The sequence below is a fragment of the Simochromis diagramma genome, unplaced genomic scaffold, assembly GCF_900408965.1.
Source record: "Simochromis diagramma unplaced genomic scaffold, fSimDia1.1 OVJJ01000487.1, whole genome shotgun sequence".
NCBI lineage: Eukaryota > Metazoa > Chordata > Actinopteri > Cichliformes > Cichlidae > Simochromis > Simochromis diagramma.
Genome location: NW_024387305.1, coordinates 1,109,531 through 1,131,204, shown reverse-complemented (window position 1 = coordinate 1,131,204; position 21,674 = coordinate 1,109,531). Strand labels below are relative to the sequence as shown.

The 21,674-nt window shown below is 37.2% G+C and overlaps 3 protein-coding genes across 5 annotated transcripts in view; 1 reads left to right on the top strand and 2 right to left on the bottom strand.

Annotated features, from left to right (window-relative positions):
• Nucleotides 1-1,091: 1,091 nt before the first annotated feature.
• LOC120716847 (trace amine-associated receptor 13c-like) lies at nucleotides 1,092-2,407 on the top strand. The gene has a single exon (XM_040004503.1). It carries the CDS (start codon nucleotides 1,227-1,229, stop codon nucleotides 2,220-2,222), a length of 996 nt encoding a protein of 331 aa, XP_039860437.1. The 5' UTR covers nucleotides 1,092-1,226; the 3' UTR covers nucleotides 2,223-2,407.
• An 833-nt stretch (nucleotides 2,408-3,240) lies between these two features.
• On the bottom strand, nucleotides 3,241-9,057 carry nsmce1 (NSE1 homolog, SMC5-SMC6 complex component). Of its 3 annotated transcripts, XM_040004504.1 has the most exons (9): nucleotides 8,848-9,057; nucleotides 8,390-8,547; nucleotides 7,518-7,637; nucleotides 6,759-6,880; nucleotides 6,539-6,616; nucleotides 5,797-5,943; nucleotides 5,235-5,351; nucleotides 3,802-3,928; nucleotides 3,241-3,375 (listed from the first exon to the last, which is right to left on the bottom strand). In XM_040004504.1, the coding sequence occupies exons 2-9, from the start codon at nucleotides 8,499-8,501 to the stop codon at nucleotides 3,341-3,343; spliced, it is 858 nt and encodes a 285-aa protein (XP_039860438.1). In that variant the 5' UTR covers nucleotides 8,502-8,547; nucleotides 8,848-9,057; the 3' UTR covers nucleotides 3,241-3,340. The 3 variants fall into 3 exon arrangements, with proteins under 3 accessions (XP_039860438.1, XP_039860439.1, XP_039860440.1); XM_040004505.1 differs by lacking the exon at nucleotides 8,848-9,057 and having other exon boundaries at nucleotides 7,518-7,680; nucleotides 8,390-8,484; XM_040004506.1 differs by lacking the exon at nucleotides 8,848-9,057 and having other exon boundaries at nucleotides 8,382-8,396.
• Nucleotides 9,058-9,851: 794 nt separating this feature from the next.
• The window catches only part of vps37a (VPS37A subunit of ESCRT-I), a 31,127-nt gene continuing 19,304 nt past the window's right edge, over nucleotides 9,852-21,674 (bottom strand). The window contains exons 2-13 of the mRNA XM_040004502.1: nucleotides 19,838-19,995; nucleotides 18,426-18,500; nucleotides 17,057-17,174; nucleotides 16,167-16,270; nucleotides 15,741-15,954; nucleotides 14,970-15,040; nucleotides 14,048-14,175; nucleotides 13,900-13,958; nucleotides 13,445-13,513; nucleotides 12,314-12,457; nucleotides 11,518-11,606; nucleotides 9,852-11,317 (exon numbers count right to left, since the gene is read on the bottom strand). Coding sequence (XP_039860436.1) covers nucleotides 11,526-11,606; nucleotides 12,314-12,457; nucleotides 13,445-13,513; nucleotides 13,900-13,958; nucleotides 14,048-14,175; nucleotides 14,970-15,040; nucleotides 15,741-15,954; nucleotides 16,167-16,270; nucleotides 17,057-17,174; nucleotides 18,426-18,500; nucleotides 19,838-19,995 — 1,221 coding nt within the window. The 3' untranslated portion in view covers nucleotides 9,852-11,317; nucleotides 11,518-11,525. The remainder of the gene's footprint in view (nucleotides 11,318-11,517; nucleotides 11,607-12,313; nucleotides 12,458-13,444; nucleotides 13,514-13,899; nucleotides 13,959-14,047; nucleotides 14,176-14,969; nucleotides 15,041-15,740; nucleotides 15,955-16,166; nucleotides 16,271-17,056; nucleotides 17,175-18,425; nucleotides 18,501-19,837; nucleotides 19,996-21,674) is intronic.

Genomic DNA, 21,674 nt, shown 5'->3' with positions numbered 1-21,674 from the left:
TCAAGAAGGAGAGCTCCTTCTTATTTAGCTGATTGGTATCAAAACAGCCGCAGACCTAAAAAATCACACCTCCAAGTTTAACTGCTCTATTATTAACCTCTTCATCTTCTTCCATAACACTGATCTAATGCCACAAACCTTAAACTTGGATTCATCTCCACCACTTTTTCCCATAATGAACTGTTGAAAGTATTTGACCTACCGGCATCCTCTGAAAAGTTTGCTGCAGACAAAATTTCATATGGTGATCTTCTGACACGCTAAGAAATATCTTCTTTCCCAATAATAAATAAACAGCAAATTTACAAGGCTCTAATGACTAGATCAAAGACATTTGACTTTAATCTAAAAACCACTTTAGTGGAAGAAATTCAACTCAAGGAAATATAACCTGTCGTACAAACACGTAACCAAGGTCAGTGTTGCCAATATGCTCACACTGCTAACCTAGAAATAGACACTTGAATCAGTAAATGATTTGAGTGACTTGGGGGAAAAAAACCTATGAAATTCATGGAGGGATGAATCTAGTTGTTTGATTATTAGATTTATTTTTATTTCTAGTTATCCCCCTGAAACACTGATTCCTCACATGGGATATATATCATAAAAATGTTTTAAATCTATTAAATAATGTTGCCTTTATTGTGTTAAGCTGTAAATAATAACCCAATGTCTGCACACGAGGATGTCCTTTTGTAGTATGGAAAAATAACAAAGTAATGATTTTCTATTTAAAGACGATGCTTGCTTTTTGATTAATCTGAAATACTTGGAAAAAATGTCAAATGCATCTTAAACAGGAGCTCAAGTCTCACAACATCAAACACTGTCAAAACAGACACATCTGTCAGCAGTGAAGGATGTGACTGCTGACTTATGAATGCTTTGGCTTTACACTTTAATCTGCTTTGAAACTACTTCACAGAACTTAGAAACTTGAATCTTGCATCATACAAATGGGTGATGAAAGGGGGGAGAGAGAAGAAAGGAGCAAGGTGGAAAAAACAAGAGAGGAGTATAGATGAGGAGGAAGAAGAGAGAGGGGGGGAGAGAACAGTAGGAGAGAATCAGGGGGGGACAAGGGACTACTTAGCAGGCAGTGATGAAAAGGTTGACTCTGGAGTTGGAAGGGGGGAGTGTCATCAGAGATAAATAAGCTGTACAATGTCTCACAGGGTCAGCAGGTTGCTTGAACTCAGCAGGTCCTCCTTTCTTTATACTGGATGATGGACAGGCAGGACAGAATTGAACTCTGCTACCCTGAGCTTGCGAATCTGTCTTGCAGGGGTTTAACACGTCCTCAGCCTGAGGCTGTCCTCCTCTATACACTGTTCTTGTCTATCTCTGTGCTAACTGTAGCTCTGAATGTGCTGGTTATCATATCCATCTCTCATTTCAGGCAGCTCCACATCCCCACCAATGTCCTCCTGCTCTCTCTGGCCATCTCAGACCTCTTGGTCGGGCTGCTTGTGATGCCGGTGGAAGCAATTCGGTTTATAGAAACCTGCTGGCTGCTGGGAGATCTCATGTGTGCTTTTACTTACATTATCGGTTTCACTCTCACCTCAGCCTCTGTGGGCAACATGGTGCTCATATCAATTGATCGCTATGTAGCTATTTGTTATCCTCTGCAGTACCCCACTAAAATCACTCACAGCAGAGCGGAGCTGTCTGTGACTATGTGCTGGGCCTGTTCGCTCCTCTACAACGGGATGATCTTAAAGGAGCATCTCAGGCAGCCAGACAGGCATAACACCTGTCACGGTCAGTGTTTGGTGGTGATTAACTATGTCTCTGGAGCCATCGACCTTGTCTTTACTTTCATCGGCCCTTGCTCAGTCATTATCATTCTGTACATGAGAGTATTTGTTGTAGCGGTGTCTCAGGCTCATGCCATGCGGTCTCATATTACAGCTGCTGCAGCTGGTACAGTAAAAATCACCGCAAAGAAATCAGAGAAAAAGGCAGCCAGGACTCTTGCCATTGTGATATTTGTGTTTTTGATGAGTTTCTGTCCGTATTACTATCCCTCTCTTGCAGGGCAGGACATTTCAAACAGTGCTTCATCTTGGGCTATTGTTTCCTGGATGCTGTACTTCAATTCTTGTCTGAATCCACTGATATATGCTTTTTTCTACCCGTGGTTTAGAAAAGCTATCTGGTTCATTGTCTCCCTGAAGATACTAGAGAAGGGCTCCTCTCAGGCAAATATACTTTAAAATAGCAAATTTATCCTGAACCAAATCAGTCTGTATGAGAGAATGAAACTGCTGATTATCATATGTGGCAGTAGCATGATGGTTTTTAATTATAGACTTATGCAATGAATCAAAGACCATCTGTCACAAAGTCTTATTTCATATGACCCACTGTCTCTAACAAGTATTGTATCCTGTCAGAACTGGAACATATAAGTCATGTATCAATGCATAATGGCAAAAGAGATTTACCCTCCTTACTGCATGAAATCAACAATAATAATTATAATGATTCAGAGAATCTTTCAGGCTTTTTACTACAGGACTTGTATTTATTCTGTTTAGATTTTTAAGTACTGTGCTCCTTATTACATTATTTTTATTCATTGAGCTTCCCTTTTTAACTTTCAAATTTCTGCTTCATTTCTTTGTGTATTTTTTATATTTCTTGCCATATTGTTCACTGCTCCAAAATTTAAAGGAGCACTTAAAAAACACACAAGATCGTGATGAAACATTTAAATTAAAAATCATTACTGAAATGTATTATGTAATTTGTTGGGGACAAGATAAAGCAACAATGGTTATTGTTGTTTCATACATCTTTCAGTTTAACAGTTTGTATGCTACAGACTTAAAAAGGGGGTTTAGGAAAGTTGATAAAGGTTTGAAAGAAAGACATCGCCTTAATTTCCTCTCAACCACTGAGCAGCCACTGATCAGTGAAAACTTTCTTTCTTATTGTGAACACAGCGAGACACATTTTAAGATGGATTTATTCATTATCTTCAGCAAATCAGACACTCGTGTATGTTGTACAACAAAACTAATTTTCAAATCTCCATCACATGTTAGTTAAAATGGGCTATTACTGTAAAATCTTTTATGTCTTAGAATGACATTATTCTCTTAACTTATCTTCTAGTGGAACAGAAAATGTGAATATATATCTAGACAGGAAAAAAATGTTCACAATGAGAAACTTGTTTTGTTTGAGGGGCGGGGGTAGATATTTGTAAAATGCAATACAAATACTACAGTATTGAAACAATCTTTTATTTTGTATGTATAAAAGCAAAAACAATAAAGACATTTATATTATATTAATAAACCATTAAGAAAGACTATTGATGAAGCCTTCATCTCCTGGATTGTGAATGAGGACGTTTCACTTCTGTAATAAAAAGAACAAAGAACATGAGTTTGTTATGTTGTTCTATTCACCTTCCATTTGAATATATGTTTAAATGAATTATAAAACGGCAATCACACATCTTTTTTGCACTCTGTGGTGGGGCGTGGTCTGCGGTGCCGTGCAGGGAGGGCGGACGCACCTGCACGGCATCCTTAATCACGCCCGCCTAGTTAAAAACACGGGGACTCAGGGGTTTGGGGGTGTTGTGGTGAGATGTAAATAAAGATGGCTCCGAATGATACTCCGTGGTCCCGCCGTGCCTTATTCACGCCACACACTCATTTCTATTTTTATCATTCACAGTTCCAGTTGAAGCCGATCAAATGTGCACCAAAGTTTGGGAGTCTCTAACTACTGGAGGTCTAATGTGTCCAGAAACAGCATTTGAGAATAAACAACATATACCAGGGATTTCATGTGGCCAGAAGTCATCACAAGAAGGACAACGTGGCTCCGATTTGCCTTTGAAGTATCTGGCCACACATGGGTTGTGTATTTTTATGCCACATGTAGGATTCTCACAGATTTGGCACTGAAAAAACAAGAGAGACAAAAAAATAATAATTCAGATCAAATACTGTAAGCAAACAAATAATGCTGGTGACACATTACAGTAACTGGTCATTTTTTGGATACATTTAACACATATCAGGTTGGACTATCCTTTATCTTAAATGTTTCTCAATTAAAAACATTCCTCAAAGATTTTGGTCCATACTGGCCCCAGATGATTCACTTATGTGGGCTGCATCTTCATTATGCTAGTCTCTATTTCTACTGGTTCTGGTTGTGGTAGAGGCCACTTAAATACTGTGAACTCATTAGCACAGTAAAGAAACTGGTCTTATGCTCTTTGTGGTGTGTTATTCAGTCAAAAATGCCCATTAGCCGATTAAAACACTTGCCATTAAAGGAGGAATACAGGAATACAACATGAGTCAACAGGCTGTGGTGTTTAAGTGGTGCTCAGATTACACTAAGAGGCCTAAAGTGTACTCCATTACATCAGTCATGTGCCTACCACCAACAAGGCAGGGTGGAGCCATGCTTTTATGCTTTTAATCTCAAATTATGTTCCTATCATCTGAAACTCATCAGACCAGACAATGTTTTTCCCAATCTTACATGGTTCTGGAGTACACTGGTTTTCTGCTGCTGTGGCCAACCTATCCTACATGTTTTGCAGTCTGAGATGCTCATATCTATAACGTGGTTATAATTACTGGGTGATTTTATTACTGTTTCTATCAGCTAGAACCATTCTGACATTATTCTTTGAGCTCTGGCATCAACAAGACAACGTCAATTAGTTAGCACTCACACGATGGCTTTCTTCTTTCCCTGAGCATTCTCTATAAACTCTAAAAAATGTTTTATGTGAAAACCATTTCTGAAATATTCAAATAAACAATGCCACATTTAAAGAGACCTCAGTCCCCGTTCTTCTCCAGCTGACACTTGGGATTTCAGCACGTTTATATGAGTTTCTGCAATTTGGATGGCTAATTAGATATGCTTTATCAAGCAGTTGTGTCCAATACGGTAGGCGGTCAACATTACAGATGATATTTACTTCAATTCTCTCTCAAGATCAATTTTCTCAACAGCAAATGAATATAATATAAACAATAATTTGTAGTAGTTGTAGTATAAATTATAAATTGTATATGCATGCTAGTCATCTTCATTGTTCGTTTTAAAAATAAAAATTTATATTTTTAAAGTTGAGGTAATATAACCACACCAACCTAATGTTTACAGTTTATAGTGATCATCAGTGCCTAAATTCAAGCGGGTACGAGGGTGATATTACTAAGTGTAAAAAGGGAAACATTTACCTGGAAAGCGATGTTACGACAGATGTGGCACACTTTGACATGGTCTTGATACATTGTGCGAATATAAGGCTCCATCTCTATGATACACCGGGTGGACAAGGTGTATTCGCCCCGTTTCTAGGGTAACAAATAGCACGCAAGTTAAAATGATACTACCATACTGAAACACATACCCAAAATGTTATTATTATTATATTTTTGTTATCATTGAAACAAAGAAATCTTGTTTTGTAAGCTGTAAATGAGAAGGATTGTCTAAATAAACGTTATTTTATTTGTATAATAAAGCCTATAATAATAAACCATAATTAATGACATTTTATGCCTTATTAATAAAGGAAGCAGTATGGGAATGATAAACATAAATGGAGTAATTATATTTGACCTTAATAAGCTGTATGACCTCCTCCTGCTGCATTCCCATTTTAAATATGGTTAATAGGAAGGCAAGTACTTGAAGAACTGAAATCATTTTAATAATCCGTTCACAAAAAAGAGGAAGTAGTTTGTGGGAAATAAATAATCAGAATTGTGAAATCCTACTAGAGACGGTGTATTTTACCTCACTGAGCCATTTGTCGTGCACTAATCGGCTCAACAGGTGCTCCGTTTCGCTCTTCTTCATCTTTCTGGTGGTCATGGAGTCTGTGCTGTTCAGAATATCAGTAGAGGAAGCCTTGCCATTCTCAGAGCACACGATGAGGTCCAACTGAATGAGCACAATTCAAGTTGATCATAACATTAGTTTTACTACAAGCCACATTCACCCATTCACACACATTCATACCATTTCTTCTGTGTCTTTAACATGATATGTTTAGGAATTCCTGATGTAGCAAATATGATACAAAACTTCTTTAAACTTCTTTCTCAACACTCCATTTTCCAAAATTTTGAATTTTCATGGTTTGGGCTTTACAGGGTTAACGACTGCCAATTTAACACACACCAGAATTTGGGGTCCAATACTCTTGCCCAAGGGAACTAACATATGGACAGGAATCACAACCCCTGTCTTCTAAATGGTTGATGTTCTACCTCAAGAGCCACAGTCACACAAATCTGTGTGTAGTAATCTATTCATGACTTCCTACATGATCTTTTGAACAAAAAAATAATGTTGACCACTGTTTATGGATAATGTCACTGATTAGACTGTTACACTGAACTGCAACCTACAAGTTATGTTGTTTCAGGGTTTTACATCAATATACCACCAGAGACTTAAAACCCCACCCCGACAAATACCAAAATTTATAGTGGAGGCATCTATAACATGTTGTTTTGCTGTGAATTTAACTCACTGTTTTCCTGAAGAGCTCAAGTTCATTGTCGGCATAATCTGACGACATCCTGGTGATGTCAGTTTCAGCCATGTTCACCTGGATGGGATTAAAGTTAAACTTTAATTAATAATGTATTTCCTTTAATATGATCCTTAAACATGTAAAGTCTTTGCAGCTTGGACACATACTAAACAACAGCCCGACAAGGCAGACCCAATACAAGCATTAAATCACTAACCAAGGCGTAGTACTGCAGACCGTTATTTTCAGACATCCCTTTCCTAATCTGCATGAACATTGGCTGCAGTCTTGAGTTGATAGTATCAATAAAATCTTCCAGCTTGTCAGGTGCATACTGTGCTGCAGAAAAAAAACAAGAACAACAATGTTTGTTAGTCTCCTACAAAAACAAAACAAAACAAAACAAGACACATTGTGGTTCTGGTGTCATAATGTGCACATTAAAGGTAGGTGATATAATCTCAAAATTATATCACAGTATTTAAAGGCAAGTTGTGACAATATTTTTGATGATATAATGGACAATGGACAATATGAAATGGCACAGCCCTAGTGCATATATACAAAAATATTTTATAATGTCTATATGTTTGGGGAGGGTTGGGCTGAAGGATTTTAATTGGAACATATATACCATCATCTTATTGTACTTCTATCCCAAATTTGTATTTTACAACTTATTTAATATTTTATATATCTGCACAGGGTCTGCAGACAGAAATTAGTTAGTAGCTAATTTTGGTACAAGGCGTCTTGTAACACTGCCTTCAAGTGTAATGAGGTTGCTTTTTTGTGTAACAGTAAATCAATAGTAACAGTCTCTTAGTGTAAGAAAATAAGAAATTATTTATTAATAATTAATAAGGGGGTGATACTACTTTTTGTTGCCCTACTTTACACTAGTCTCCAGATACACTATGAGGTGCATTTTGAATTTTCATTCAATTGTTGTTCACATGTATAGGAATTTACTTACTGTGGTGCGTTTCACAGCAGTACTGATAAAGAGCCTTTGCAGCTTGCTCATCGATTACTCCACTGACCATCATGGTCTGAAGAAACCTTCGATGGCTTTCTCCCATCTGTCGTGACATGTCTGTGGGTACAGACAGGTGGTCTTTATATATATAGTTAAATATCTGTAAATCAGACAAAAAAGATGATCATCCCACAACACTTTTGTGCTGGCTAAACGTAAATAATAAACAAATAGATAAATAAATAAGAATGTGATGAAAAAGTGACACTTATTATTTCACTGACACAAAAAGAAGTTATAAAACATCTAAAAGGCACATGTAGACATCTATAAAAACAAACAAACAACAACAACAACAACAAAACATAGCAAACTAAATAAGACCAGCGTCCGATCCGACGTTCTGCTAAATTGTTATTCAAACCAAATTCACGGTACTTTCGCATTTCTGTTATAAAGTGTATAAAAAGTGAAATAAGCACTTTCTCTGAGGACTGTTAGCAGATGTTCTTTAAGTTAAAATGCTACAACTATTCCCTCCTGCAAACTCAACAATAGCAGCATTTCTGAAACAGTTTCCTCTTCTTTGCCGAACGGCTAACTTACGCTAAAACTACTGATGCTAGCTTTTAGCATCAACTATATAAATATTGTAACTATGACTGAATTTTTTTAGAAAGGTTACGCTAGGTAACGTTACAGCCAGACATTTTGCCAACTTTAACTTAACTATCTGCTATCTTTTGTCAATCAACGGTTATTGCTAATGGACCCGGTTATTTGCTTGTCCAGTTCTGCAGTTGCTCTAATGTTTAAAAACAAAAAATCTAATTCTTTCCAGTTTCATTTAAACATGTTTACCTACTCACCCCCTACTGCTCGCGCCTTCCGTCTTTTCCTCCGGGTTCTCTTCGTCTTTGTAGGTTTTTGTGGTGAATCACTGCCACCTGCTGCTGTGGAGGAACTACTGCGGGACGCCATCCCTGCCACCTCTGTTCATTCAAGCCTGCAGACCTGTTTTTTAGAGCTGTCACAATATCAGTGACCAAATTAACATTACTAAAATTATTCCCTTTACTTTTACAATAGCAATACATAACATGTTAAATGTTAAAAACCTCTAAGTTTCAAATATTATAAAAGTGGCAGCGCCACATAAAATTCTTAATGAATAGATTTAGTATATGGTACATACACATAAGAAAAGCCAGATACACAAAATAATTAATACAGAGACAAACCACATTCATTGAAAAGCAGGAGCTACTGCTAAATAAAGTAACAGCTAAATGAAAAGCAGACTATTAGTGTTTTAGCTCAGACTTACCTCCTCTGACTGGCACCTGTTTTTCAGCTTTTATCTGGCACCTCTTTCCTAGTCTCTCCCTTTTCTTTCATTCATTTTTTTTAATCTAATCAACGTGTTTTAACGTTACCAGGTTGCCATGTCGACAGAGAGATTGCATCTTTGACGTATGCACTTGGGTGCCATGGAAACTGCAGAGAGAACAGAGTCTGTGGTGGTAATCTGTTTACTGATGAAGATGATATCCACAGCAGGCGAAAGCAACCCACAGGCCAGTGATACCAAACAAAGCAACAAAAAGATTAATGTTTTATAAAAGAACGAATAAAAAGAAAAATTGTGTCTCGTTTCATACAGATAATAATGTAAGCAAATTTTCTAATGGTGAAAGTGCATATAGGTACTGAGCTTTAATGTTTTGCGTATACAGTACTGCACGTCACCACAATATATACGGTAGCAGTGTTGTGCTTTATTTTAATGCCATGAAAAAATTACACCGTATAATCTTTAGTGTAAATTGAATTTTATAAAGTATAGAGTTATACAAGGCTGGCTCAGGTTACCCTGAATCCTTCTTTAGTCACACCACCATAGGCTTAGGCTGCTGAGGGCTTCCCACAGAGCACTGAGTGTTTCTTCTTCACTCACCCTTCACTCTTTGAGCTTACACACCACTCTGGATTTAATCATTATTTATTATTACTTGGCCCTCTTCCAGAGTGTGTTTTTTTGTCCCGTCTTCCTCCCATCACCCGCAACTCGTCACGACAGATAGCTGCCTCTTCCTGAGCCTGGTTCTGCCAAAGGTGTCTTCCTGTTCATAACAAGTTTTTCCTTCCCAGTATTGCCAAGAGGCTGTTCACTTAGTGATAATTTGATTGTTGGGGATTTCTCTGTATGTTCATTGAACAAATTCCACATCATGGTCAGGCACCTTACTGACATCATGCAGCCCAAGGATACCCTGAGAACCTCTGGCTTTCAGGCAATGCTGGTATGTTAAAAAGAATATGATCACAGAATTTATTCTAAATGCTTTATTACTCTAACAAATTAAATAAGAACATATAATACAAGGTGTCTCGAGTCTTTGATTACAATATAGCCTATTATTAACATTATTTAAATACAGTATCCAATGTCATTGAGTTTTACTGCAGCATTTAAACTAATATTCCTCAACATTATCCCACATCTTCTGAGGCTTTTCAGCAGAAATTTCAAGTTTGAGGTTTCTCAGGCGATCATAACTGTGCATATAAGGAAAAAGTGGTGGTCAGTATGTTTACATCAAGAATTTTTTTTAAATCAATGTAAAAAGCAAAAGAGGGACTGAAGTATTCAGATTTGAGTTAATGTAGTTTAACCCGCCCTCTGAGCGGAAAAATATTTGCTTTCAGTGCTAAAAACAAGAACCACAAATGCTAATCGTGTTAGCAATGGTTTCAACACGTGACCCTCAATAAGCAGAATTACAATACAGGAACTAACAACTGAAACAGCTCTTACAGTATGTTATGTGGTCTGCTTGGTTCACGTTAACTTTGAATTGGAAACAAATGTATTACAACTTACAGTACATAAATTGAGGGATTATCAGAGTACTGATAGAAAATCTGAAACCTTAACTATGAATGTTTATGTAATGATATTCAGGCTGTGTTTAGGATTTCCTCAAACTGACAGCTTGATTAACAATCAACCACTTTCCACTTTGAAAACACATAGTTTAAATTTTAACAGCCCAATTAAATGTCTCCTGACCGAACTGTTGAGTCCTTGCTTCTTTTCTTTGTTTTACTCACTGACAGTCATGGCTGTCTTGGACAAATTATCGCTGAAAGTGCATTGGCTGCACAACATCTCCGTAAAGTGTAATGGGATGATTAAGCAAGGACTGATCTCAGAGATGTATGGTACAGACACCAATATTTCAGAATAACTTTTTAAGTGATACTAACTAGCCCACAGCAAAGAAAATGGAAGACTAGGGGCACTGTACTACACAACTTGTACTTTCTTCCAAATTTCTTCACATCTCCAACCTTCCTGATTAAGAACAGGCAAGATTTTATGAGCAACGTGACATAAATCTAAAGAGAAAACAAAACTTGTTGTAATCACTGCCATGTCAAAACTGGAAAAAAAAAGTGCAATAAAATTATCCACAATGTGATGAATCCATAGTAATGTGTCTGGAGCATCTAGGCATGTGCCACTCATCCTCCAAGGTTTGGCCTCCTGTGGTGACTCAACGTTACTCTCACAAGATCCAACTTTAACTGCTTTTTTGTGTTTTGCTTTGTTTTGTTGTGTTGTTTGTTGTTTTTTAAGCTTGGATCAGGACACCATAGGCTTCTTGTTTTAGCCCAGCAGTGAAATCAAAATCTTCATGTTTCTCCAAACTGATGAGTGCCCAGTGTGCTTTTCGGCCCCTGTAATACCTTTTTCCTTTTACTTGGCAGCAGTTGGCTGAGAAACACTGAATCTGAGGACCAAAGAAATGGTGAGAGAAGCAGAATGAATAAATGAGAATAAAAAATACAATTTCCTTTTTTTTCTTTCCAAAAAAAAGAGGAAAGGTTATTACAGTCATTGTAAAAGTTGAGAACCAGCATTTTTACCCTTTAAACAGACATGTGACTGCAATGCGATTAAGTAATGTGTGTTGTGCTGTGATTCTTCTACCTTGTGATCTAGTGACTGGTAGGAAACGGGCCATGTGTGTTGATGGACTGTTGCAGCTTCTCTTCTTTGGCTCTTCTGCTGTGGCAAAGCTGGAAAACAAAACCAAAGTCATCTGAAGTTTCCCCTTAAAATGTTAAGTGCAGTACTTCCTATAACTTTCACACCTAACAATAATTTACAATAAATTACAATAGAGCCAAATGCAGTAAATATGGCACAAATTAAAACTATAATTTTTTAAAAAGTGTCAGGAGGTTCAATAAAACCTCTATTTTTAAACAATTAAAAATCTCTGTCAATCATTTCATGGTTCAGTTTTTAAAAGGTTAAAAAAAGCCAACACGTAAGACTAGAACAGCCACGCGGCATCATTTTTACCCACTGATGCAACAGTATCAATAAAAGCAAAGATTTCACTTCTTGAATAACTTTTTTAAATTACTTTCTCCAATGATAACAAATAAAAGAAGCTACTTTCAGCTTTCCCTTGCCACAAGGGGTCAACACAGCGGGTAGGCTTTGCATGATAGATTGGTCATTATCATGACCGCCATCAGCCTCTCTCAACCTTACAGGTTTAACACCCTGTTTGCATCCCATTCAAAACTCAAAAAAAATGATTTTTTTATCCAACTCCAGTCCTCTTTTTATGTATCGTTCAATCAAACCCAGCTAACTCTGACTCATATAACAAAACATGAATGAAACATGAATTAAAAAACAGCATAAAAATGACTCCTGGCCAATTCTAGGTATAAATGTTTTTTTGTCGTTCTTGCTGTTGTTAGCATCTCACTGTTCTTTTTTCCATGAAGCTGTTCAGGAATTCGTCAATGTCAATGCGTCCTTCCAGGAAGTTTTCAGCCGTCTCCTCTGACTCCTCCTCTGCCTGGTGAGCTGCGACTTTTAACCGAGCCTGTAGAGTGCTTAGACTGCAACTCTGGTAGGGAGTAAAATAAAAAAACAAAGACAAAACATAAATGAAATACAAAATGATCAAAGAGTGTTTACAGGCAAACATGTCTGGGTTGATATCTATAAGCTCTTCTTTAGAGTATTGCTCAATCTAATGAGTACTGTTAAACAAATCCTTTTTTCTGCCGGTGAAGGGACCTTGTATTGGCCAAGTCAAGTAAAAAGACAATGTAAAATCTTCAGGATAACCTGCTGAAAGATTAAAGTAACTGTATGTATATATTTGAGCCTTTAATGTATACTTTTGACCTTGTGTGGATTAAAGAAAATTCAAAAGAAATTCAAACTTATGCACCCAATACTTGCTATTAAAAGTGAATAAAGATATATGCTGTGCAATCATTAAACCCTGGAAAAGTAAATTAAAAGCCAAAAAATCACCACAACGTTCACGTCATTGGTGAGTGTATATAAACCTCTGACCACAACTGTAGCAGACCGACATGTAGTCACCAATTACTGTAAGTCTGTATCTTATATTTTACTTTTTCTTTTTGTGCTTGGTTTTCTGGAAACTAAGCAGTCAATCAAGCTTAGCTTAACCCTCCTGTTAAGTTGGTTTCCAGGAACACCAATTATGCTCCTGGGTTAATTTGACCCGGGGCAAATTTACTCATCCAAGAGTGTCAGAAACACTAGCATTGATTATTTTACAATTTTCTTTTATAATTTTGATTTTTTTCGTTTTCTGTAGTGATGCAGATGACATGTGACATCTCTTCTGTTCTGGGTCAATCTGACCCGCAACATAACAGGAGGGTTAAGTAACAAAGAGTACTACAATTAAAGTTACACAGTATATTAAACAACCCAAGCTCAATTTTAATCAACAAAATGATAAATCAGGATTGGAATAAACATATGAAAATGTCAAAACTCTCATTTCAAGACGTGTATTTGCACTAAACATTTATTACGTGTAAAACCAGAGTGTGCTGGTGTGGCCATTTACCTCACTGAGTTCGTGCTGTCTCTGCATCTTTGTTTCAAAAGCTGACTTCATCTGAGTCAGCTGTTCATACTGTTAGCACAAGAGACAAAAACACATAATGAGCAGCAGGACAATGGCATGAACGAATATGTGAGCCATGTGTGTATGACACAGAGAGGAGACCGGGCCTTTGCAGTTACTGCGCCTAAACTCTGAAACCGTCTGCCTTTTCAAATTCTGACCTCTCTAACATTTTGAAAACCTGTCTGAACACACCTCTTTAATCCCTAGAGGTGTGTCCCTTGTTTTGCTTTTGTGGCTTATCTTCTATTTTTCTATATTGATGTATATATTTATTACTTTTCTATTTTTCAGTTAGTACAGCACTTTGGTCAAACTGCATTTTTTAAAATGTGCTTATAAATACACTGACTTGACTTGATTATGAAACAAAGAGGAATTACGTATGAACTGACCTTGTAGAGCATCTCTTGTCTTTTTCCTTCCAGATGTGGCTCCATTTGAAGATTTTTCTCTGCAAAAACACATTGACACCAACTTAAATTAGAGCTTCACTTTCCTATGACTCGCAAGACCATCTATGAGAACAGGGGAGGAACTTACTGGCCATGTCTAGTATACTGTTGACCAACTCTTCTTTATCAGATGTGACCTGTTTCAGTTGTGGCAAACTCACAAAAAACTTGAGCAACACATCTTCGTTTTCAGACATATCTGACAACTGTGTCAGGCTGGGGGTGGATAAAGAAAAAAGTGGATAAATGGGCAGATATGTGAGAGTAATTATTTGATGTGTGTGCCCACTTACAAAAAACATGAAAAGCCTGTAATTTTTATTGTAGGTTCACTTTAATGGATAGAGACAGAATATTAACCAAAACTCTCAGTGGAGTGAAGTCACTGTGTACGCTTAGAAGAAAAAAAACAAAACAAAAAAACAACGTATAACGTTTTAACTGCTGCTTGACTGTCGGGTTGGTGCACTTTGGGTTATACTCAGCAGATTTCATACTCCAAACAGGGCTCGTTGAGCTGAGCCCTAGCATTTTCTGCCAGTTCTGAATCATTTAGATGTTCACTAACAAACTTAGGACATGCCTCTACATGTGCTGAAAGATTTAAGTCATTTATGGCAAGAGTCTTACATGGTGTTCTGTCTTCAGATCACTAACAAGTTTTTCCCGTGTAGTTTCAGGTTGATCCACCACCTTTCTCATGATCATGCTCACCCCCTGGAGCAAGATTTTTATAGTTCTAGATTTTCCAAATACTTTTTGGAGATTTTTCTGCATTTTGGGTTGATAATCTGTCTCTCACCATTAAAATGAAAAATTAGACACTATCACTTTCTTTGTAAGTGAGCAACTTATAAATTCAGCATTATTTATAATTATTTCTATCACTTTACATAAACAGTGGGTAAGATGTTGAATACATCAATAATGGTATGAAATAATGTTTGTCAAGAACAAACATTTCACACTGTGCAAACATTTTAATTTGAAATCATTAAGGAATACTTTACTTCATGTCACAGAGTTCAGGAAAAGACTCAGGAATCTCAGGCATCTTGTACACATGTCCATTTAGTCTAGTCTAGAAGAAACAGAAGTTATATATTCACATCACAATCTTCAGTGTATTAATGTCTGAACACTAGAGCTGTGTCGGACTGTCCAATGCTAGTTCTCTGAGTAATTTTGTCTGATGCCATCTGCTTCTTCCTGTAATGTGTAATGTGCATGCACTAGTGGCACTAATATTGGCCAGCATGAGATTAAAGTTTTATTTGAGTGACCTAGACAGTCCACATTAGTTGTATGCAGTGTTAATGACAGCGCAAGTTGTAGATTTGTTGGCAGGTCACCATGGCTTGTTTCCCAAGCTTGGATTTTTTCTTCATTCGCTGATTTGTTTTGTTTTTCACTTTTGGTTTAACTCTGGTTAGGTTCATGTGCTGAAAACTACTTGATTAGGTTCAACAAAAAGTTCTGGTTTGGGGTAAAATACATCCTTGAGTTCCACAAAATTACCTTTAAATTTGGCCAATTTCCCCATCAGTGACGTTTTCTCAACCATTCGTGAGTTGCTTCCAGCCCGGCTAATATTTACATTTACAAAGCAATCTTTATTAAACAGAATTTGTGCTGGAAGCAGTCCAGAACCTGGGATGTAGGTGGAGGAACCTACAAATTTTTGATCAATGCTTTTATCTGGTTGGGGAAGGTGATGCTTTGCTTGCTATATGCTTGACTGTTACCATTCCATTTTTATACACTGTGCATCAATTGCATACCTCTGAATCTCCAATAGGTACAGGCAGTGGCAGATCAGAAATTATTCCATATGGCGCTGGAGCTCGAGGGGGCCCAAGGGCACTATCGACCCCTGGGTGAGGCATTGGCGCAGGGGCTGGACCAGAAGGTGGTGTCTGACTGGGTCCCATGTGGCGAGAACCAAAGTGAAAAGCCGGATTGGGGTAAGGTGCTATACCTGATGATTTGTACATACTGCTCCAGTGAAAAAAGGAAAGAATGAAAGGCATAACATCAATGTTTAAATGATGTGGAAAAAATATATCGAACTGCTTTTTAGAACCACTTTAAAATAATATTTAAAATAAGACCACACTTGAAAAATATACGAACTTTCTTAGAATGCCATAAGAAAGTACTGAGAAATAAGTGTCTTATATTCTCAATGACAGAAGGAGGACACTTACTAAGGAAAGCCAGAAGGACCGCTAGACATCAAGGCGGGAGGACTTTTCCAGAACTCGTCAAGCAGACTTTGGATGACCTTTCCCAGGTCTGAGTGCATCCCAAACTAGAACATATATAACAACAACTAAATACAGTAACATGGATAAAATTAAAGCATGAATTAACAGAAGAACCTAAAATAAGTGGATTTACTTCACAATGAACCAATGAAAGAAACAGAAAAAAGCAAACAAGTACATGTTTTTGCAGCTGATGAACACCTGGTTTATGTGCACAGCTGTGCGTCAACGACAGCTCTCCCCACTCTATCTGGATCAATTTAATTATGTATTAAATTATTTTTTAAAATTTGGTTACATTCAAAATGCTTTCTAAAGTATGCTATTTATTTATTTGTGTGTGCAGATGATGTATTATAGCTTTAGAACACTGGATTACGTATACGTATTTCCAAGTAAACTGGATAATAGAATTAGACTATTCTTCTTGGTTGAAGACACAGAGCATTTGATCGGTGGTGAGAAGACCTACTGCTCAGGCTTGGAAACCCCCTGACTTTAAGTTACTTATTTCACTTTCACTTTTAGTCAGATGAGAAATGTAGCTATCTTGGACACTACCATGAGTAATGATCTTTCAACTTGTCCTGCTGCTTTCACAGCAATGCTGTCACTTTGCAGCGTCACTTTGTTTCTCTCTCTCTTTTTTTCCACACAGATCATTGAAAAACAGAAATAAAAAAGAAAACCACACACACATTTGTGCAATGACACTTTAAACAAAAAAAGTGTTATCTGTGTCATTTTAAGTATTGATTCAGGATGCCATAATTTATAATTCTTGTTTAAGATCTGAAAAAAAACCTCTTTAATTCTCAAAAGCTACTTACATTAGTGATGAGGGGGCTCTTGATCATAGTGCCATTATTGCTGTCCACTAAATGATGACCAACAGGGGGAAAGACACTAACCACTGGTTTCTCCTGGGGGAACTGAGGAGGCAGCAAACTGAAATGAAGGGTAACAAAAGAGAAGTGTTTAACTTAGTTAACATTAAAGGGTTTAACTATCAACAATTTACAGCCCAGATAATATAATCTAGTTATGATGTAGTATTGCTGGATAATCAATAAACATTACTTGATAATCAATAGGAAACAAGTCAATTATGCAGGAAGCAAATGAGAACTTAACTGATAAACAAAGAAACAGACTTTATAAGAGCAGGATTATTGAAAATGTAGGTATTTATTGTGTCATAATTTTTGTTCTTGGGATTAGTAAGACCTGTGTTTACCTGCTGTTACATGCCAAAGTGGCATCTGTCAAAAAATGTTTATGGCAAATACAGTTCTGAAATACCCAGACCCAAACCAATTAATGGACAGTCCTCCACACCTATAAAGCGTATATTATATATATTATATAACCCCATATTTTCTTTATAGGTGACAAAAATAGAAGCAGAAATGGGAGTGAATGTGTGACAAAGGTTTTTCCTAAGAGCTCTCACAAACATTTGACTACCTAATGCGAGAGTTACTAGAGCCTACGGCACATATTTGGGTTCTCAACCGGCTTTACTAGTTTTTCTTGTCTCATCTTCTTTGTGGAAATCTGAAAATTTCTATCTTGTTTCTCGTGTAATGTTAGCCTTCTTTTGTATTAATTTACAGTCAGATTTCAATCAGTGGTGTGAGTACAGACTGACTTTGAGGCACACAAACCATTGTCTGTTGATAATCTGAAATTACTGTATGCAGTGTGACAAAAAGTTTCAGAAAAGAGGCCCATAAAATCCAAAATCCTTTTTGGCCTAACCCATGTTGACTGTCATAATGCTGGGTATGTTTAAGCAGCCTCCAGCATGGCTGCTATTATTCCCATTCTGACCACTCTTTTAAACTGACCCAAATTTCATCTGAAAAAACACGGCTGGTTATAACAGGCTCTGGCTACAATACAGCAGTTTGCAGTCCACAGTCTCCAAGCCTGAAGGCAATGCGGTACATGCTATTATCATTACCCAATGGTGTGAGACTCCCAGTGCAAAGTTCAATGCACTTACTGAAAATAAAAACCAAGCAGAAATGCAAGAGAATATAATGATAGTAGTGAGAGATCTAAAAAAAAAAAAAAAGCAGCCAGATGTATATGAGAAAATGACCTCCAATGTGAGCTTAGGTAAGGCTCTTTGTTTTCACAGACATACAATTAGAACTTTTTGACCCCACCTGGTAGGTGTATAAATGTACTCACATGTTAACACTAATGGTTGAATTGTTGACTGTGAATGGTATTCTGTATTCCACATCCTTCTGGATTTCTGCAAGGCTGTAAAACAGAAACAGGGCCAGAAATTTGAAGATTTATCAACATGCAATCAAAAGAAGATGCAAAAGAAGAATTATACACCTAAGGTCAAGGTTTATGAAATTCTGCTAGTTTGAAGAGCAAATGATAGATTCAGTATTTATCCTCACCCAACAAATTCTGTCGGTGAGGGATTAAATGGCACAGAAGGTGAACATAGTTTTCATGAATAAGTAAATGCAATCTATTTATGGTACTTAGTAGTTGATCGCTGGGGAAAAGGTAGGGGAAAAAAAGAGTTGTTTCACAAAAAAGAGCAATTAATACACTTGACATGTTAGGTTTTAAAATCACACACAAGTGTCTGTCAGTGTCTGACAATAATGAACTTTCCCTTCCACTGCCTCTAATGCTGCTGATACATCTATTTATCTGAATAACTGCAGTTTCACCAGATAAACTGCACCAGTGAAATGATGGAATAATTGTAATGCCACACTGTTTATAAAATCACAACTTGAAAAAATAGGGCAAAGAAGGTTCATGTTGAAGTTGGTCCGGAAGTCAATATAAGGGGTTTAAACAGTCAGCACCCCAAAAAATCAATTACCATGTCAAAGCAGCGTGTAGAAAACCTTAACCTTACACCTAGTAACATCAGTGTCATCATATGAGAAGCATTCAACAGAGCTCCATAGCATCTAAAAGCACATGATCTGCATTTGATATGCTTGGTTCCTTCTCAGAAACTGTGTAATCCCTTTTCTTTGTCACACACGTGGCATAATTCGCATTAGGAGGGAGAAGACTGTGACTCCTCAAGAAATGAACCACAACAGTGGGTTTATGGTGGCTTACGCTGGAAACATTCGTTGATAAACAAAGGCTAATACTTTAATCTCCACTTCTCAGTAACAAGCTCATTTTAAAACTACATGCATGGCAAACACATGACCACAGGACATGTTCAGCCACGAGCCCTAAAAATAGACCCTGTCATTTAATGCTAACATAGCACGCGCTAATTAGCCATGAGAAAAGGCTAGCAAGATTAGCTTACAAACCAGACTAAGGGGCTTCACAAAAGTGGGTTTACCTAAAATAGTATTACATAATTTGAATATTTAGAGAACAGATGGGATAAATGTGGTCGATAATAAACGAAAAGTTGGTTGCTAGCATGAGGTACTTTTAACTTAACTATGAGTAGTAGCTAGCTCTGAGAAGTAAACAGCAGGTGTGTTGGTAAACTGAGTGAGGGTGTTTTCTATTTAACCCCATTAAAATGTTCAGGAAACATCGTGGTGACCATAAAACAATCTCACGGGTCGGGTTTTGGGGTGACGGATCGTTATTACCTCGGGTGGGCAGCTTTTAGGGACTCGATCTGCCGCTGTCTCTGTTGCTGTAAGCTGTTCAGAGGAGGGAGAGATCCAGAGCCTTTGGAGGTTGGGAAAAACCAGTTCATTCTCTTCTGGAGAAACCACTGACCGGACTTGGCGAATCTAAAGGCCGACTAAAAACGAAGAAGAAATGGAAGAGAAAGTCAACATGAGCGGTACACGGTGTGGAGATTTGCGGCGCTGACCGCTTTTAGCTGTTTGCCTCTCGGTTTCTCGTCCTCACAAGGTGTACTTTCTGTATATGCTACAAAGTCGGATGGCATATCCTCATTTGTTGGTTAAAGTGTCAGTTCCGTTTTATCTCCCAAGAGCTGTGTGAATGTCACCCAGTCATTAATATCATGCGAGAGATTAAGGCTAAAGGAAGAAAACAACCTAGCTAATAACAGCTTGATCAACTTATTTACGTGTTACGTCATGCAAACGCCTACGTAGAGCGCAACTTCCTGTTTTCAACCTTTTTTCACAATAAAATATAAGAATAACATATTTTTGGGGATTGGACCTTATAATAAACTAAAAGAGATTTAAGAATAAAGCAGCAAAACCATGTTAAAAATGCAATTTTTTTAGTAACATAAATGATAATTTTGTGAGTGTTAAAACGTTTTAGGGTGAGCATGGGTCCCTCTTTATGTAGGACTCCACTACATTTTTATCACTTGTCCCACACATTCAGATATTGTTCCAAATTTTTGTTTTTAAAATCCATCCTCTAGGATGCATATTCTTCTACAGTGTGAAGAAAGTAGCAATTTCACCATTGGTCTTCTCCCTTTTTTGTCAGTTATTTCTGAGTCTAACAAGAAACCTGTAGCTAAAAAGGAAAACAGGTCCAATCTGAAAGAAATAGGCAGCTGCAATGTGAGAATGTAGATAGGCAGAATTTGATGGTAGTTTGTAGGATGATTTAAGAAATCAAGAAGAAGTAGCAAGTGAAGGCAGACACAAGGATTTAATAGTGGAAGCTTAAGAAGGAATAACGTTGCACAGGGAAAAATTGTCACAAGCTCTGGGTGGTAGGGAAGAGTTCCCAGATATCTGGAAGTGGTAGAGCTGAAGTGGTGAAGGAAATTGCCAAAATGGTTTTTGGTATTTTCTCTGGATAGAGAAAATAAGACAAGGAGGCTTTGCGGTGAATATGGAAATGCAGGAAAGTATTCAAAAGAAGAGGTTAACAAATAAATAGTAAGCTTATCAGGGAGATGAAGAAAGTCAACAGGAGTACCGGGAGGGTTTTGATCCTAGTGATTTGCTAACTGATGATGATGATGATTTTTAAAGTTGACATAAAGTATATTAAAAAACCAAAACACTCCAAAAAACTCCAAAACTCAAAGAGGTTTTCAAAGGTGGTTGAAAAATGTCCCAATAATTTATCTCACAACTGATCATAGTCAGGTGTACAGTTTAGATTTTATTCTTTGCACTGACAATACTGCATCCAGTTCCACTGTATATATATAGTGACGATAAAGATTATTTTACTTATCAGTCCAAGCATAACTAAGTCAACATAACTTTAACTTAATTCTTGAGTATGCCCATCAACTTTCAGTTTCTTAAAGATAATTTAATACATATTATAATGCAACACAATTACCAACCATTCAAGCAAACATGGCATATATTTTTTTCTTAAAATATGGGAATCAAATACAGGGCAGAAAGCCAAGGCATGCTGGATCCCCCACCCCGAGATCACAATTCATGGTGAACATGTAACACTTCTTATCACATACTTTTGAAACATTTTTATCTCAAACATTTGCTCAAAAGTTTGGATTTAAAC